This window comes from Mobula hypostoma, chromosome 4 (assembly GCF_963921235.1).
Source record: "Mobula hypostoma chromosome 4, sMobHyp1.1, whole genome shotgun sequence".
Lineage (NCBI taxonomy): Eukaryota > Metazoa > Chordata > Chondrichthyes > Myliobatiformes > Myliobatidae > Mobula > Mobula hypostoma.
The window spans coordinates 188,480,581-188,499,881 of NC_086100.1; the positions used below are offsets into that span (position 1 = coordinate 188,480,581).

Genomic DNA, 19,301 nt, shown 5'->3' on the forward strand with positions numbered 1-19,301 from the left:
GAAATGAACCTGGTCAGGTGTCAGGTCTCTCAGTGGGAGAGCATTTTGGAGATAGTGATCATAATTCTATTTCCTTTACCATAGTATTGGAGAGGGATAGGAACAAACAAGTTAGGAAAGCGTTTAATTGGAATAAGGAGAAATATGAAGCTATCAGGCGGGAACTTGGAAGCACAAATTGGAAACAGGTGTTCTCTGAGAAATGTAGCAAATGTTCAGGGGATATCTGCTTGGTGTTCTGCATAGGTATGTTCCAATGAGATGGGGAAAGGACAGTAGGATACAGGAACCATGGTGTACAAAGGCTGTTGGAAATCTAGTCAAGAGCAAACGAAAAGCTTATAAAAGATTCAAAAAACTAGGTAATGATAGAGATCTAGGAAATTATAAGGCAAGCAGGAAGGAGCTTAAGAATGAAATTAGGAGAGCCTGAAGGGGCCATGAGAAGGCCTTGGCGGACAGGATTAAGGAAAACCCCAAGGCATTCTGCAAGTATGTGAAGAGCAAGAGGATAAGACGTGAGAGAATAGGATCAATCAAGTGTGACAGTGGAAAAGTGTGTATGGACATGGAGGAGACAACAGAGATACCTAATGAATACTTTGTTTCAGTATTGACTACGGAAAAGGACCTTGGTGATTGTAGGGATGACTTACAGTGGACTGAAAACTCTGAGCATATGGACATTAAGAAAGAGGATGTTATGGGGCTTTTGGAAAGTATCAAGTTGGATAAGTCACCGGGACCGGATGAGATATATCCCAGGCTACTGTGGGAGGCGAGGGAGGAAATTGCTGAGCCTCTGGCAGTGATCTTTGCATTGCCAATGAGGATGGGAGAGGTTCCAGAGGATTGGACGGTTGCTGATGTTGTTCCCTTATTCAAGAAAGGGAGTAGCGATAGCCCAGGAAATTATAGACCAGTGAGTTGGTAAGTTGATGGAGAAGATCCTGAGAGGCAGGATTTATGAACATTTGGAGAGGCATAATATGATTAGAAATAGTCATCATGGCTTTGTCAAAGGCAGGTCGTGCCTTACGAGCCTGATTGAATTTTTTGAGGATGTAACTAAACACGCTAATGAAGGTAGAGTAGTAGATGTAGTATATATGGATTTCAACAAATCATTTGATAAGATACCCATGCAAGGCTTTTTGAGAAAGTAAGGAGGCATGGGATCCAAGGAGACCTTGCTTTATGGATCCAGAATTGGCTTGCCCACAGAAGGTAAAGAGTGGTTGTAGATGAGTCATATTCTGCATGGAGATCGGTGACCAATGGTGTGCCTCAGGGACCTGTTCTGGCACCCCTTCTCTTGGTGATTTGGATGAGGAAGTGGAGGGGTGGGTTAGTAAATTTGCTGATGACACAAAGGTTAGGGATGTTGCGAATAGTGTGGAAGGCTGTCAGAGGTTACAGCGGGACATCGATAGGTTTCAAAACTGGGCTGAGAAGTGGCAGATGGAGTTCATCCCAGGTAAGTGTGAGGTGGTTCATTTTAGTAGGTCAAATATGATGACAGAATATAGTGTTAATGGTAAGACTCTTGGCAGTGTGGAGGATCAGAGGGATCTTGGGGTTTGAGTCCATAGGATGCTCAAAGCTGCTACGCAGATTGACTCTGTGGTTAAGAAGGCATACGGTGCATTGGCCTTCATCAACCATGGGATTGAGTTTAAGAGCTGAGAAGTATTGTTGCAGCTATATAGGACCCTGGTCAGACCCCACTTGGAGTACTGTGCTCAGTTCTGGTTACCTCACTACAGGAAAGATGTGGAAACTATAGAAGGGGTGCAGAGGAGACTTACAAGGATGTTGCCTGGATTGGGGAGCGTGCCTTACGAGAATAGGTTGCGTGAACTCGGCCTTTTCTCCTTGGAGCGATGGAGGATGAGCGGTGATGTGATAGAGGTGTATAAGATGATGAGAGGCATTGATCGTGTGGATAGTCAGAGGCTTTTTCCCAGGGCTGAAATAGTTAACACAAGAGGGCACAGTTTTAAGGTGCTTGGAAGTAGGTACAGAGGAGATGTCAGGGATAAGTTTTTTACCTAGAGAGTGGTGAGTGTGTGGAATGGGCTGCCGGCGATGGTGGTGGAGGCAGATACAATAGGGTCTTTTAAGAGACTCCTCGATAGGTACATGGAGCTTAGAAAAATAGAGAGCTATGGATAACCCGAGGTAATTTACAAAGTAAGTACATGTTCGGCAAAGCATCATGGGCCGAAGGGCCTGTATTGTGCTGTAGGTTTTCTATGTTTCTATGTGTTCCTTCATCTTACCCTCTCCTGAAGTCCACAATCAGCTCTTTCGCCTTACTGACATTGAGTGCCAGGTTGTTGCTGCAGCACCACTCTATCAGTTGGCATATCTCACTCCTGTATGCCCTCTCGTCACCACCTGAGATGCTACCAACAATGGTTGTATTGTCAGCAAATTTATAGATGGTATTTGAGCTATGCCTAGCCACACAATCATGTGTATACAGAGTAGAGCAGTGGGCTAAACACACACCCCTGAGGTGTGCCAGTGTTGATCGTCAGCGAGGAAGAGATGTTATCACTAATCCGCACAGACTGTGGTCTTCTGGATTAGGTAGTCAAGGATCCAAATGCAAAGGCAGGTACAGAGGCCCAGGTTCTGCAACTTCTCCATTAGAATTGTGGGGAATGATGGTATTAAATGCTGAGCTATAGTCGATGAACAGCATCCTGACATATGTGTTTGTGTTGTCCAGGTGGTCTAACGCCTATTTATTGACTATACATGTAAGAATGAAAATACATGCATGGTTTATTCTTATAAATAAATTTTGTTATGAATAAAATTTATTTTGATATGAAAGAAAACTTATTTTTTCTCTTTTGTGCTTGCACAGTTTGTTGTCTTTGTACCTTGGTCGTTTGTCTGTCATTAATTCTATTGTGTTTCTTGGATTTACTGTGTATGCCTACTAGATAACAAGTCTCAGGGTTGTATATGGTGACATATTTGGACTTTGATAATACAGTTACCGTGAAACCTTGAAACTGGGTCAGTGAGATATAAGAGCCTGTGGATGCTGAAATTGGGAGCAAGGAACAAGCTGCTGGAAGATCTCAATGGGTCGGGCAGCATCTATGGATGCAAAGGGGTGGTTGACGTTTCAAGTCAAGACACTGAATAGCATTTGTTGTGAGTCATGTGACACATCAATAAAGTCAGAAAGGAGAGTAACAAAAATAATCTGGGACAGCTGCAATGTCTCACCCAAAGCCAACAAAAACCAAAAGGAATGCTTTTCTTTAATATATTGATTGGAGCTGGATAATAGTCATGAGATGAAAGGAAGAGACATGAAGTACAAAGAAAAACCTGGTGACAAAACAATCTATTGACAAACTTCAGCTCATTCAGACCACCACTGCTAGACTTTTAACTAAAACCAGGATGAGGAAACATTTTGCTTCCATCCTAACTACTCAGCATTGGCTTCCTGTATCTCTTAGAATTGATTCTAACGTTCTCTTACTTGTTTTTAATGCTCTTACTGGCCAGGGACCAGAGTAGATCACAGAGTCACTTTCGTTTTATAATCCTGCTCAAGCTCTCACGTCCAAGACCATAAGATATAGTAGCAGAAGTAGGCCATTCGGCCCATCGAGTCTGCTCTGCCATTCAATCGTGGGCTGATCCAATTTTTCCAGTCATCCCCACTCCCCTGCCTTCTCCCCATACCCTTTGATGCCCCGGCTAATCAAGAGTCTTCTTCTGCTGGTCTCTTAAATTTCTCCCAAAGGATCATTGGCACGTCAGCTTTTCAGAACTATGCTCCTAAACTGTGGAATACAATACTATAAGGATGCAGACTCAGTTGACACTTTTAAGTGCCAGCTCAACACCTATTTATTCAACATCGACATCGACTTCTCTAACTTCCGCTAGGCCCCACCTCCCCCTCGTACCCCATCTGTTACTTATTTTTATGCACACATTCTTTCTCTCACTCTCCTTTTTCTCCCTCTATCCCTCTGAATATACCTCTTGCCCATCCTCTGGGTCCCTCCCTCCTTGTCTTTCTTCCCGGACCTCCTGTCCCATGATCCTCTCGTATCCCCTTTTGCCTATCACCTGTCCAGCTCTTGGCTCCATCCCTCCCCCTCCTGTCTTCTCCTATCATTTTGGATCTCCCCCTCCCCCTCCAACTTTCAAATCCCTTACTCACTCTTCCTTCAGTTAGTCCTGACGAAGGGTCTCGGCCTGAAACGTCGACTGCACCTCTTCCTAGAGATGCTGCTTGGCCTGCTGTGTTCACCAGCAACTTTGATGTGTGTTGCTTGAATTTCCAGCATCTGCAGAGTTCCTGTTGTTTACCTATTTATTCAATCTTTTTTTAAAATTAACATCTTTTTGTCTTTTATTTTCACTTGTACGTTATCCCATTGTAATGCACTTTAAACTGTATCATCTGTATGAAAAGTGCTCGATAAATAAGTTATTATTTTTTTTAATTTTTCCTCAGCTCAAGCTGATAAAACGTGAGGTACAGACATAACCAAGCACACTCATTTCTTAATTGCTAGGAACTTTCAGACTATTCAGACTGTTTAGTATTGTGGCTTTCTGAAGATTTACATAAATATTGCTGTGTAGGCAATATTGTTGTTTGATGCTATTGTGTAGTGACTTTGGGATGATACCAGTTGTAGATATTACTATTGGGACAATGCATATCCTGTTCATATTCCATAGTCTTTCAATTTCCTCTCTTAATTCAACATATTTCTGGTGTTTTTCACTTACTGATTTCTGTATGTTATGTGCTTTTGGAATAGTTATATAGCAAATTGCCCTTGCTTGTTTATCCTGTAATATTATATCCAGATGGTTATTATGGATTGTCCTATCTTTAATAATGGATCAATCGTATTGTGATTTGTAGGACTCTAATTCTAAAACTGAATCAGGCTTGTATTTATAGTAAGGTATGGTGTGTTTCATGAATTTGTATTTTAAAGCAAGATTTTGGTGAATGAAGTTTGTTACTTGATTGTGCCTGTGTAAGTAATCAGACTGAGTTATCATTGTTGTTGTTATTACTATTTTAATAATATTATTATTAAATTAACTAAAATGCTCTGGGTGGATATTAATCATGAAGAAAATGTTTCCTTTAATTGCATTGTGCCTGGATCACATTGTGCCTCTGAGAAAATGCTTAATGACGGATTTTAAAAAATTGTTGAGGAATATTACATGGTTTCCCCTCCAGAACATGATCTATGCAATGATACTACAGCAAAATTTTTATGATTAAATTTGATGAGAAGTACATTATTTCTGATAGAATTAAAATCCTTACAATTAAATTGTCAGTACTCAAGCAACATACATCAAAGTTGCTGGTGAACGCAGCAGGCCAGGCAGCATCTATAGGAAGAGGCGCAGTCGACATTTCAGGCCGAGACCCTTCGTCAGGACTAACTTTAGTCCTGACGAAGGGTCTCGGCCTGAAACGTCGACTGCGCCTCTTCCTATAGATGCTGCCTGGCCTGCTGCGTTCACCAGCAACTTTGATGTATGTTGCTTGAATTTCCAGCATCTGCAGAATTCCTGTTGTTTGCGTCAGTACTCAAGGATCTTTGAAGAAACAAGATAGTTGTTAATCAGAGCAAACACCATGGTAGTTACTTAGCGCAAAATTTGATTATAGGTATGGGACAGTTTGCTTAGAATGGAAAAAAATCTGACATAGTTTTCATACTTAAAGGAGTGATATGGGAAAATAAATAACCACAGGTTATTTATTAACCTTGTGAGTAATCAATTGAACTAATCAGGGAGATTATCCCAAGTGTGGATATGAAATTTTATTTCATAGGCATTCATGTATTCAAGTCAAGTTCAGGTTCAAGCTTAATTATCTTTCAGCCGTACATGAATATAGCCAAATGAAACTGTGTTCCTCCAGGGCCAAGGTGCAAAACACATTACCGACAGCACACAGCACACTGCACACAGTACATGTGGATATAATTTTAGGAAAAAACATAGTCACAAAAAGAAAAAAGATAATAATAATATAGCCCAAATCCCCGTGTAGCATGACTAGATTGATGGTAAATTGTCCTGGTCCAGCTGTTCTTCCATGACGTGAACACCAGAGGGCAGCACTGAGTGAACACCATTGACAGCACCAAGCGACCGCCCTGGTGTCTCCACCCCTGGCAACAGGCAACCCCAAGGCCTCAATCTGGGCCTAGATCTCGCCACAACCAAGGCAACGCAGCTCCTCTGCCGTTGATCTCATCTAGGAACCAGTGAACCAGACTTGCAGTATTCTACATTACCAATATCCAAGAGGGCCTTGTGATCACAATAAAAATATCCAAGGCAATCACTCACAGTGTGCACCTTCTCAGCACAACTGTAGACAACATCCAGGCGGCAATACAACAGCAGTACCCAATAAGTGGCTGGGAAGGTGTTAGAGTCAATAGAGTCAATTGTTAAGGATGAGGTGATCGAGTACTTGGTGACATAGGACAAGATAGTACAAAGTCAGCATGGTTTTCTTCAGGGAAAATCCTGCCTGACGAACCTGTTGCAATTCTTTGAAGAGATTACAAGTAGGATAGATAAAAGGAATGCAGTGGATGTTGTATATCTGGACTTCCAGAAGGCCTTTGACAAGGTGCCACACATAAGGCTGCTTACCAAGTTAAGAGGCCATGGTATTACAGGAAAGTTACTAACACGGTTAGAGCATTGCTGATTGGTAGGAGGCAGCGAGTGGGAATAAAAGGATCTTTTTCTGGTTGGCTGCCAGTGACTAGTGGTGTTCCACAGGGGTCAGAGTTGGGAGAACTTCTTTTTACGCTGTATATCAATGATTAAGTGATGGAATAGATGGCTTTTGTGCTAAGTTTGCAGATGATATGAAGATTGGTGGAGGGGCAGATAGTGTTGAGGAAACAGGTAGGATGCAGAAGGACTTAGACAGATAAGGAGAATGGGCAAGAAAGTGGCAAATGAAATACAATGTTGGAAGATGCATGGTTATGCACTTTGGTAGTAGAAATAAATGTGCGGACTATTTTGTAAACGGGGAGAAAATCCAGGAATCTGAGATGCAGAGGGACTTGGGAGTCCTTGTGCAGAACACCTTGAAGGTTAACTTGCAGGTTGAGTCGTTGTTGAGGAAAGCAAATGCTATGTTAGCATTCATTTCAAGAGGTCTAGAATACAAGAGCAAGGATGTGATGCTGAGGTTTTATAAGGCACTGGTGGGGCCTCACCTTGAATATTGTGAGCAGTCTTGGGCCCCTCATCTTAGAAAAGTTGTGCTGGCATTGGAGAGGGTCCAGAGGAGGTTCACAAGGATGATTCCAGGAATGAAAGGGTTATCATACGAGGAACGTTTGATGGCTCTGGGTCTGTACTCGCTGGAATTCAGAAGGATGATGGGGGATTTCATTGAAACTTTTCGAATGTTGAAAGGCCTAGACAAAGTAGATATGGAAAGGATATTTCCCATGATAGGAGGGTCTAGGACAAGAGGGCACAACCTCAGGATAGAGGGGTACCCTTTCAAAACAGAGATGCGGAGAAATTTCTTTAGCCAAAGGGTGATGAATTTGTGGGATTTGTTGCCACATGCAGCTGTGGAGGCCAGGTTGTTGGGTGTATTTAAGGCAGAGATTGATAGGTTCTTGATGGGACACGGCATCAAAGGTTACGGGGAGAAGGCCGGGAACTGGGGTTGAGGAAGAAGATTTAAAAAACAGGATCAGCCATGATTGAATGGCGGAGCAGACTCGATGGGCCAGATGGCCTAATTCTGCTCCTGTGTCTTATGGTCTAAGTCCCCCTCTATTGCTATTGAGCGGCTTGCTGATGGGTTAGTCCTGATCTTCTTAGTATCCAGCAGTGACATGCAATCTTAAAAAAAAACATATAAACTGAACTAAAGCATTTTTGATGGACACAGAGTGGCGGCTGCACCCAGGCATACCACCACCTTACCAAAATTGATTTCACTGGAACCTAATGTGTGGAGGTGTCTGCCATCAGTAGCTAGTACTCATGCCTAATACTAAGCACTAATGACTAAGTACAACTTTCTCAAGCAAAAAACATACTTTGGTTAAAGGAGTGCAGAAGTTACATGCTGTTTCTTCTTAGGGTGTTTTACCACAGTTTGGCTGATTGCAGGTTTCAGATTTTGTTGACATTGCATGTTTCATACCTCTTGATTTTTATGAAAGAACACTGGCAGTGTACATTGATGTAGAGTGAGGAAAGAGAATGCAAGATTCAAAATTCAAAGTAAACTTATTATCAAGGTATGTATATGTCAGCATAGACTACCCTGAGATTCATTTTCTTGCAGCTATTCACAGTAGAACAAAGAAATACAATAGAATCAAACAAAGACTGACAAGCAACGTTGAAAAGAAGACAAACTGTATAAATACAAATACAAACGTAGATCAATAAATAATCCAACACATTACAGGATCCTGTAGCAGTTTAACACAATCTAAATCCTTACACAGGCACAATCAAGTGGCAAACATCATTCAACAAAATCTTGCTTTAAAGTACCAGCTCATAAAGGAAAACATACTTTACCACAAATACAAGCCTGATCCAGTTTCAGAGTCAGAGTCCCGCAAATTGTATTACAATTGATCCATTACTACAAATAGGACAGTCCATATGACTGCCCAGATATAATATTACAGAATAAACAGGGAAGAACAATTTACTTACTAGATATAGCCATTCCAAACACACATAAGATACAGAAATCAATAAGTGAAAAACACCAGAAATATGCTGAATTAAAAGAGGAAATTGAAAGACTATGGAACATGAACAGGGTATACACTGTCCTGATAGTAATATCTGCAACTGGTGTCATCCCAAAGTCACTACACAATAGCATTTAACAATTAGGTCTCCACAGCAATACTTAGGTAAATCTCCGGAAAGCCACAATACTAAGCACCACTAGAATAGTCCGAAAGTTCCTAACAATTGATAAATAAGCATGCTTGGCTATTCCCGTTCCTCAGATTTTATCCATCTGAGCTAAGAAAAAGATAAAAATACAAAAAAAGTAAATGAATAAGTGTAAAGTCCTGATGAAGGGTCTCAGCCTAAAAAGTCGACTGATTGTTCATTTCCACAGATGCTGCCTGAGCTGCTGAGTCCCTTGTGTGAGTTGCTTTGGATTTTCAGCATTTACAGGATCTCTTGTGTTTAAATTAAATAAATAATACAGAGGACACAGGTTGTCGAATCCTTGAAATGAGTTCATAGGTTGTGTTCAGTGATTCGGTCAGTGTTGTGGTGATAACTTGTTGGCATCTGGTGCTTTTTGTCTGTGGTAAATGTTTCATTTTTGATGGATTTCTTCACAGTCACTCCAGTCATGAAGTTCCAAATGAGCAGTGACACAGTTCATGAGAGACTGTCCTTAGCACTTGTAAGATGGAATTGAAGTTGAGAGGCTGCTAGTCTACCTGGGGAATATTGATCATTCCTCTGTCTGTTTTCCACTGAAAAATAGTTGTGTGTCTTAACTCAGTTAAATACAACTGAAAGAGGATTTCACAAACTGCGTTCGGTGTCAGAACTCTGAACTTTCAACTGGAAAACGTTATCCCAAATCATTTATCATTTGCCTGCCTTCATGATTGAGTATTCAGATTACTTCTTTTGCAGTGTAGGAGATGAGCATTCTCATAGCACAAAATGTTTTTGATCTTGTATTGTACAATGAGAAATATTTAATTGTTAATCTGGCACTTAGGAAGCTTCAGGGAAGATAAATTGCCATAACAATGTGATTGAATTTTATACAAACAGCAAGCAATGGCTAACATTTAAAGAATGTGAATGCACTGTTTACAATTATTATATACTGTATATCATTTAAGGAGGAAATATGATTAGAAAAATGGTTTCAGATGACCATCACCATCCTAACGTGCCCTCTTCTCATGACCACTGTCAGAAAGGAGGTACAGGAGCTTGAAGACCTTCACTCAATGTTTCAGAAACAGCTTTTTCCCCTCTGCCGTCAGATTTCTGTAAGGTTCATGAATCCATGAACACTACCTTACTACCCCTCCTTTGTACTATCTCTCTTTTTTTTGTATTATGACTTAATATTTTTTATGTCTTGCACTGTACTGCTGCCACAAAACAACACATTTCTTGTATCAGTGATAATATACCTGGTTCTGATTCTGATGTTGGGGAGAAAGCAAAGTGGTTACACTCACTCATGTTGGAGCTGGTCACTGGATGAATGTTCCCTGGGGCTTTGTGCAGGCTGACACAGACTCTTTAATTTACTGAGGAGATAGAAACGAAATTAAATATTGTGCAATCATCAGCACGTATCCTCATTTATTTATGATGGAAGGAAGCTCACTGTAGCACTTGAAAATATTTGGGACCCTGCCCTGAGGAAATCTGCACGGTGACCTGTCCTCCGGCAGCCACAGACATCTTTGCTTGTGTGCGGAGTGTTGGAGATTTTTCCACTTCGGCTTTACCAGGAAACCTGGATGCTGCACTGGGTCAAATGCTGCCTTGGTGTCATGGGCTCTCAATCTCATTCCAGCTCCGGATCCCAGGCCTTCTGTTTCATGCTTGACCCAGGACTGGGATGAAATCTGGAGCGAGTATTGATGATCAAACCCAATCAAGGCATTGGTGAGCAGGTTATTCTTTTCACTTAGATCAGGTTCAACTTCCTTATGGCGAGGTTTGCTGGTGTATTTCAGGTTAAAATTTGGTTGCAGAATGACCATAACATCTGTCTGTCTATCTATCTATCTATCTATCTATCTATCTATCTATCTATTTGGAGATATTGTGTAGCTCAACAAGCTGCACGACCCAGCCAACCCACCTATTTAAACCTAGCCGAATAACAGGACAATTTACAATGACCAATTAACCTACTAACTGATATGTCTTTGGAAGGTAACGAGGGGTGATTGATAAGTTCATGGCCTAAGGTAGAAGGAGTCAATTTTAGAAAACCTAGCACATTTATTTTTCAACATAGTCCCCTCCTACATTTACACACTTAGTCCAGCGGTCATGGAGCAAGTGGAGCCCTTCTTTGTAGAAGTGGTCCACAGCAGGGGTGATTGATAAGTTTGTGGCCTAAGGTAGAAGGAGATGAGTTATACAGTTCTTGTTACATGCACGTGCAGTTCAACTCTTTGAGTGATAATGCAGAAAGTTTGAAGTTAATAACTCATCTCCGTGAAATGTGAGGAGGATGTTATAAGAATGCAGGCTGACTTGGACAGGTTGGGTGAGTGGGCAGATGCATGGCAGATGCAGTTTAATGTGGATAAATGTGAGGTTATCCACTTTGGTGGCAAGAACAGGAAGGCAGGTTACTATCTGAATGGTGTAAAGTTAGGAAAAGGGGAAGTACTACGAGATCCAGGTGTCCTTGTTCATCAGTCACTGAAAGTAAGCATGCAGGTACAGCAGGCAGTGAAGAAAGCTAATGGCATGTTGGCCTTCATAACAAGGGGAGTTGAGTATAGGAGCAAAGAGGTCCTTCTGCAGTTGTGCAGGGCCCCGGTGAGACCACACCTGTAGTATTGTGTACAGTTTTGGTCTCCAAATTTGAAGAAGGACATTCTAGCTATTGAGGGAGTGCAGCATAGGTTCACGAGGTTAATTCCCGATATGGCGGGACTGTCATATGTTGAAAGATTGGAGCAACTGGGCTTGTATACACTGGAATTTAGAAGGATGAGAGGGGATCTGATTGAAACATATAAGATTATTAAGGGATTGGACACGCTGGAGGCAGGAAACATGTTCCTGATGTTGGGGGAGTCCGGAACCAGAGGCCACAGTTTAAGAATAAGGGGTAGGCCATTTAGAATGGAGTTGAGGAAAAACTTTTTCACCCAGAGGGTTGTGATTCTGTGGAATGCTCTGCCTCAGAAGGCAGTGGAGGCCAATTCTCTGGATTCTTTCAAGAAAAAGTTAGATAGTGCTCTTAAAGATAGCGGAGTCAAGGGATATGGGGAGAATGCAGGAACGGGGTACTGATTGTGCATGATCAGCCATGATCACAGTGAATGGACTACTCCTGCACCTGTTGTCTATTGTCCTTCTACCTTAGGCCACGAACTTATCAATCACCCCTGATGAGTTATTAACTTCAAACTTTCTGCATAATCACTCGAAGAGTTGAACTGCATGTGCACGTAACGCGAGCTGTGTAACTCCTCTCCTTCTACCTGACGCCACAAACTTATCAATCACCCCTGGTAGATCATGGGGAGAACGTGCAAACTACTTACAGACTGTGCTGGAATTGAACTCCGAACTCCAGCATGCCTCGAGCTGTAATAGCATCGTACTAACCACTACGCTACCATGGATTAGGCCACAATACCAGCAATTAGCATAAAGCTTTGCAGTGTTCAGGGTTCAGTGCCACTGGAAGTAAGGAGTTTGTTGGTGTTCCCTGCGGTCATGTGGGCTTCTTCCGGATGCACCAGTTTTCACCCACATTTGGTGTGGGGTTTGTATATTGTGGCCGTGCAATGTTGGCGTCGGACTCCGACATAACATGCCCACAATATACTGACCCTAGTGTGGCGTAGGCTGCCTTCGGCACATCCTTGGACCATATTGGTTGTTGATGCAAACAGCACGTTTCACCGTTTGTTTTGATGCTACAATGTGCAATCTTTAACCTTCAAGTCATTTGGCCCATCGAGACTGTTCCACCATTCAATGGTGGCGGATATTTTTCACACAATTTTCCTGCTTTATTCCCATAACGATTAAGCTTGTTATCAACTAAAAATGATTGGAATCTGGGATAGGGGGTGGTGAGACTTTGACCAATGAGGACAGCATTAAGGACAGGCATCATGGGGGCCAGAGTCATGAGGAGAGGTTGGCCAGACTAGGTCCTTATTCCTTGGAATGAAGGCGAATGGAGTGGGGAATGGGACTTTCTAAAAGTGTTTCCAATTATGAGAGGTGTAGTTAAAGTGGATGGTAACAATCTATTCCTCAGGATATAGAGGAATTCAAAACCAGGTTTAAGGTGAGAGGGGAAAGATTTAAAAGAGAACTGAGGCGCAACTTTTTAATGCAAATAGTGACAGCCTGTCAAATGCCATTATTGTATTTGCTTCCACCACTCCCCCAGTGCGCCTTGTGGTTGTGATGCCTCAAATGAGGAATCACAGTCTTAGAGTAAGAAGTTAACATTGAACATAGGACATTACTGCACAGTACAGGCCCTTTGGCCCACAATGTTGTGCCAACATATTAAACTACTCTGAGATCAATCTAACCCTTTCCTCCCACATAGCCCTCCATTCTTCTATCGTCCATGTGCCAAAGAATACAGGACAGAGGTGAAAAGAAACTTTTCAGTGGGTCATCTGTATAATTCTCTATGCAGAGAACCATCAAGGATCTGTTTCTGAGTTTACTCCAACAAGCACCAATGGATTTGTGTGTGTGTGTATTACATGCATTTGGGCGCAATGGTGGAAAAGATCACTGAACTGAAAGGTCGACTGTAAGCAGTGGAACAGACGCAAGGGGCCAAATGGCCTACTCTTACATCCCGTGTTCTCATTTCTCATGTTCAATTTTGTGTTTCAGATACTTGGGGATAACGCGCCCTCTGACATACCCGGTGAGACAGAATGGGAGGTCGATGGCCAAAATGGTGTTAACTGTTTGGCTCCTTTCGGCATCCATAACTCTGCCGCCGTTGTTTGGTTGGGCCAAGAACGTCACGGTGGACAGGATGTGTCTCATCAGCCAAGACCTTGGGTACACTGTCTACTCCACGGGTGTAGCCTTTTACATTCCCACGACCGTCATGCTGATTATGTATTACCGGATATACAAAGCTGCTAAGAAAAGCGCTGAGAAGCACAAGTTCATGAGCATTCCACGCCCGTACGAGCAGGACGGGATCTACACCATGGAGGAGGATGTGCGGGGTCACCACGCCACCAGGAGGTCTAAAGCCACAGAGGAATGCGCCATCCTGTCCAAACTGCTCAAGCATGACCGCAAGAACATCTCCATCTTCAAGAGGGAGCAGAAGGCAGCCCGGACCCTGGGGATCATAGTGGGAGCCTTCACCTTCTGCTGGCTGCCCTTCTTCCTGCTCTCCGCCGCCCGTCCCTTCATCTGCGGCGTCAAGTGCAGCTGCATGCCCCTGAGACTGGAGCGGACTCTGCTGTGGCTGGGGTACACCAATTCCCTCATCAACCCGCTCATCTATGCCTTCTTTAACCGGGACCTGAGGACTACTTTCTGGAACCTGCTGCGTTGCAAGTACAGGAACATTAACCGGAGGCTCTCGGCTGCCAGCATGCACGAGGCACTCAAGGCAACAGAGAGGCACGATTGCATATTGTAACTGAGCCCTTTGGCAACCAGTGTCCAATGGAAAGTGGGAATGACAGGCAGCATCACCAGAACTGCATGAGATTTCACCAAACATTTGATCTTGAAATGAGTACAAATTAACTCTCCAGTTAATTTGGTTAGTGAAGGTTGACTCGTTATATCTACTTCAAATGACGTGGATAGACAACTGAGCTCGTGTCTGTGCCGAAAATGTTTTGGCCTTGGGCCAGAATGCCATGGAAAATATGCTAAGTTAAAAATCTTCCTTCACTTCTGATTCAGATTCAGATCTATTTATTGAAACATACAGTGAAATGTGTCGTTTGTGTTAGCAGCCAACAGATGCGCTGGGGGCAGACCGCAAATGTCACCACACATTCCAGGGTCAACACAGCATACCCACAATGCTCAGCAGAGCAACACAAGCAACAACAACACAACAACAAAAGAAAACAGCAAGGAAACAAAAAAACAGCGCAGCAAAAAAAATGCTTAGACATTAACCATTTCAGAGATGAGTATAGCAGGAGGATGGATAATTTGTTCTTTTTTTAAGCAGTCAGACACAAGGTGCGGGATAATCCAGGAAGACAATCCATGCTGGTTCTTGGATGAAGCATCCGTGGGATTTGAGGAATAGGACACAAGGAATCTCAGAGGAGAGGTAACACTCTGAGGAGGGCTGACAAGGATTGAGAGGGAAAATATTAGAGTGGATTCGCAGTCAAGATGATCAACCAATCCTACTGGCTCATGTACACCTCGGCAAAATGGAGGAATCTGGATCACTGACACTGAACTGGTTATAGATCAAAGTAGAAAGAAAGCAAGACTGAATTATGTTGATCAATTCATCGATCACTAATGGATATCAAAAACCCAAAATGAGGGATCAAACATTGAACCAAGTTGGCAAATTTATATTTGATATTGTAATATCCTAAAATATGAAGCCGGGATGCCTTGCCATGAGGAAAATGTAAATTTAATTGCAAAAAGCAATCATTGTTACGGAAGAAAGGAAACTGACTTATGGGCAAATTTATTTCATTTGAAGATGTTATGGTCATGGAAAATATGCCGAGTTAAAATTCTGCTTTTGTTTCGACAGAGATGATTCTACCAGGATGGTGGGTATTTTGCACTTTTGTAACCAGTTGGATTCAAGGTGCAGGATAATCTGGGAAGACAGTTCACGCCACTTTTTGGATCAAGCTCTGGCCACTAACGTTAACAAGCCACAAAACAAGCAGTGACACTGGTCTGCATGAGCACAGATTCAGAAATTAATTTAACAGGAAAGACTCATATTTATTTTACGCCTTTTGTGACCTCAGATTGTCTCAAAGCACTTAAGTGTAATTATTGTTAAAAAGTAGTAAATCGAACATGTGATCAAAGTCAGGATAACTTACTGGTGTTGTCTAATGGTTAAACTTTGAACAGGACTCCCCTGTTTCTATATTTATTTTTGTGACAGAGTGCAGTAACAGGCCCTTCTAGCCTAATGAGCCTGCACCACCCAGTTATGCCTGTGCTTTCATTATGGAAGAGCGTATGGCATGGGAGAACGAAATTCACACTTGGCCTCTTGTGATACTGCACATATCCCTGACCTGTTTTCAGAAATTCGGTCACATTCTGTCAGCTGTTGCTCAGAAATAGAAATCACAAAAAAAAAATCACAGGCACTGAAAACCTGGAAAAAAAACAAGATGCTGGAAACACTCAGCAGCTGGGGAGAAAGAAGTAGGGTTGGAAACTGAGTGATTCCAGGATTTTCTGCTTTTATTTCAGAAATGCAACACTGCAAAATGCAAAGCTGCTTTAACGCAACACTACATTATGCTTTTAGTGCAAACAAGGGTGAATTTTTATTCCAGCACTTTGCATACTGACATATCCATAAGGCAGTAGCTTTGACTGTGCAATATTCCCTGGGGACAGCACGAGAAGGATATGTTGTGGTTTCTGGAGAGGAGATTTGAACCCATGGGTGATTAATTCAAGCTATAACTCAAAGTTCAAAGTAATTTATTTATTACCAAAGTATATATATGTTACCATATACACCCTGAGATTCATTTTCTTGCAGGCATTCACAGCAGAACAAAGAAATACAAGAGAATTATTGAAAAACTGTACGCAAAGACTGTCAGACAAACAATGTGCAAAAGAAGACAAACTCTGCAAATACATTGTCAAAATAATGCTAAGAACATGAGTTGCAGAGTCCTTGAAAATGTGTCCATAGGTTGTGGAATTAGTTCAGTGTTCAGTTGAGTGAAGTTATCCATACCAGTTCAGAAGGGTAATAACTGTTCCTGAACCTGGTGCCCCCGATGGCAGTGGTGAGAATAGAGCACGGCCTGGTTGGTGGGATTCCTGAATGATGGATGCTGCTTTCTTGTGGTAGCGCTTCTTGTAGATGTGCTCAATGGTGGAGAGGACTTTTCCTGAGATGGACTGGGTGACATCCACTACTTTTCATAGGCTCTCCTTTTCAAGGGCATTGGTTTCAATACAAGCCCGTGGTGTCACCAGTCAGGATACTCTCTACTGAGCATCTATAGATGTATGTCACAGTTCTCGATGACATGCCAAATCTTCACAAACTTTTAAGAAATTAGTTTGGCTGTCGTGTCTTCTTTACGATTGTACTTTTAATCACCTTTAATTCAGCCCACAGCAATGGTGCCGTCAGTAAACTGAAATACTGCATTGAGCTGCACTTAGCCTCACAGTCCCAAGTATAACTCAAGTAGAGCAGGGAGGTAAGCACCTGTGCTGATGGAGATTGTGGAGGAGATGTTGGTGCCAATCTAAACTGACTAGGATCTGCAATTCAGGAAATCTAGAATCCAGTTGCGCAAAGAGGTATTGAGGCCTGAAACATAGCATCAGAGTCATAGAGAAGTACAGCACAGAAACAGGCACTTCCACCCATCTAGTCCATGCCGGAACTATTTAAATTGCCTACCACCATCAACCTGAAGCAGGACTATGACCCTCCGTACCCCTACCATCCATGTGCCTATCCAAACTTATCTTAAACATGTAAATCGAGCTCACATGCACCAGTGGTGCTGGCAGTTCATTCCACACTCTCACGACTTTCTGAGTGAAGGCGTTTCCCCTCATGTTGCCTTTAAGCTTCTCACCTTTCACCCTTAAACCATGACCTCTGGTTGTAGCCCCAGTCAACTTCAGTGGAAAAAGCCTGCTTGCATTTACCCTATCTATACCCCTCATAATTTTGTATACCAAATCTCTCAACCTTCTATGTTCCAAAGAACACAGTCCTAACCTGAGAATACAGTCAATCTTTTCTTGTAATCCAGGTCCTCCAGACTCAGTAACATTTAATTTTCGACCTTGTTTACATCTTTCCTGGAGATAGGTGACCAAAACTGCATGCAGTACTCCAAATTAGGCCTTACCAAGATCTTATACAACTTCAACATAACATCCCATCTTCTGTTCTCAATACATTGATTTATGAAAGCCATTGGGCTAAAAGCTTTCTTTACGACCTACCTGTAATGTCACTTTCAGTGAATTATGTACCTGTATTCCCAGATATCTTTGTTCTACCACACTCCTCAATACTCTACTGTTCACTGTGTAAAACTTATCCTGGTTGGTCCTACCGAAGTCTAAAGCCTCGCACTTATCTGCATTAAATTCCATCTGCCATTTTTCAGCCCATTTTTCCAGCTGATACAGATCCCTCTGGAAACCATGGTAGCCTTCCTCACTGTCCACTATACCCCCAATCTTTGTGTCATCCACAAATCTGCTGATCCGGTCAACCACATTATCATCCAGATCATTGATATCGATGACAAACAACAAAGGATCCAACATCAGTCCCTGTGGCACACCACTGGTCACAGGCCTCCAGTCAGAGAGGCAACTCTCGACCACCACTCTCTGGCTTCACCCAGCTTTCCTCAATCTTTTTGTCCTGGAGGAACCCTCGAAATGATTTTCAGGTCTCAGGGAACCCTTGCATAAAAATTATTATATCTACTGCTCACGGTACATTAGCGTGATCAGTAAGTTGTAGATATAATCCAAGAATAATTGTCAATGCAGAATAAATTTTTAGCCCGTCTTTCCTGGAAAAAAACAGATAGTTAAGCTTAGCTTACTTTTCTTGAAATGAATCTCTTTCTTTCCCTTTCATAAATTTTAGAAACTCATAAGGCAAACATAATAAATTTTTCAATTCTGGGTCAAATTTGAGATAAGCACATCTGGATTTCATCTTCAACTGAAATGATACAATTTCTATCCCTGATCTTGATGCTTGTAAAACTGGAAAAAGCTTGTTCACACCTGTAAGAAGTTGAAAACTACAAGAAAATATGTATTGCTTTTCTAGCTAAAGCAGGATACTCTTCTTTCACAGAAATGCAGAACTTATCCAGGGGCAGGTCAGTAAATCTCATCTTGAGTGCATGATCAAAGTGCAGCTCAGAAAGTTTTCCTCTTTTCTCAAAGTCAAGTTCTCAGGCTGAGCAGAAGATTCAGAGAAAGGGTCCCTCACCCAGTCATACACTTGTGTTGAAATGGAGGAAAAATACTGTTCAATTTTGTTCTGCGTTTCTTCCAGGTGGTTTTCAATAAGATTCAAGACTCTTTGATATCCTTCCCACTCTCAAGCCCGAGCAGCAATGGAAACATTTCAAGATTTCCTTTTGCAACATGATTTTACCAAAGATTCAGTTTCCTTTTAAATCCAATAATCTTATTAATCGAAGTCAGAACATTTTCTCCAAGGCCTTGCAGAGACTTGTTCAACTGGTTAATATGATGAAAAACTAGGCTAGTTTCTGCAGTTATTCTTCATCTTCAAAGCACTCTGCAAAATC

The 19,301-nt window shown here is 42.1% G+C and overlaps 1 protein-coding gene across 1 annotated transcript in view; it reads left to right on the forward strand.

The window, feature by feature from the left end:
• LOC134345002 (5-hydroxytryptamine receptor 7-like) overlaps positions 1 to 16,030 on the forward strand; it is a 67,846-nt gene extending 51,816 nt beyond the window's left edge. Inside the window, exon 2 of the mRNA XM_063045131.1 lies at positions 13,663 to 16,030. Coding sequence (XP_062901201.1) covers positions 13,663 to 14,434 — 772 coding nt within the window. The 3' untranslated portion in view covers positions 14,435 to 16,030. The remainder of the gene's footprint in view (positions 1 to 13,662) is intronic.
• The last annotated feature ends 3,271 nt before the right edge of the window (positions 16,031 to 19,301 follow it).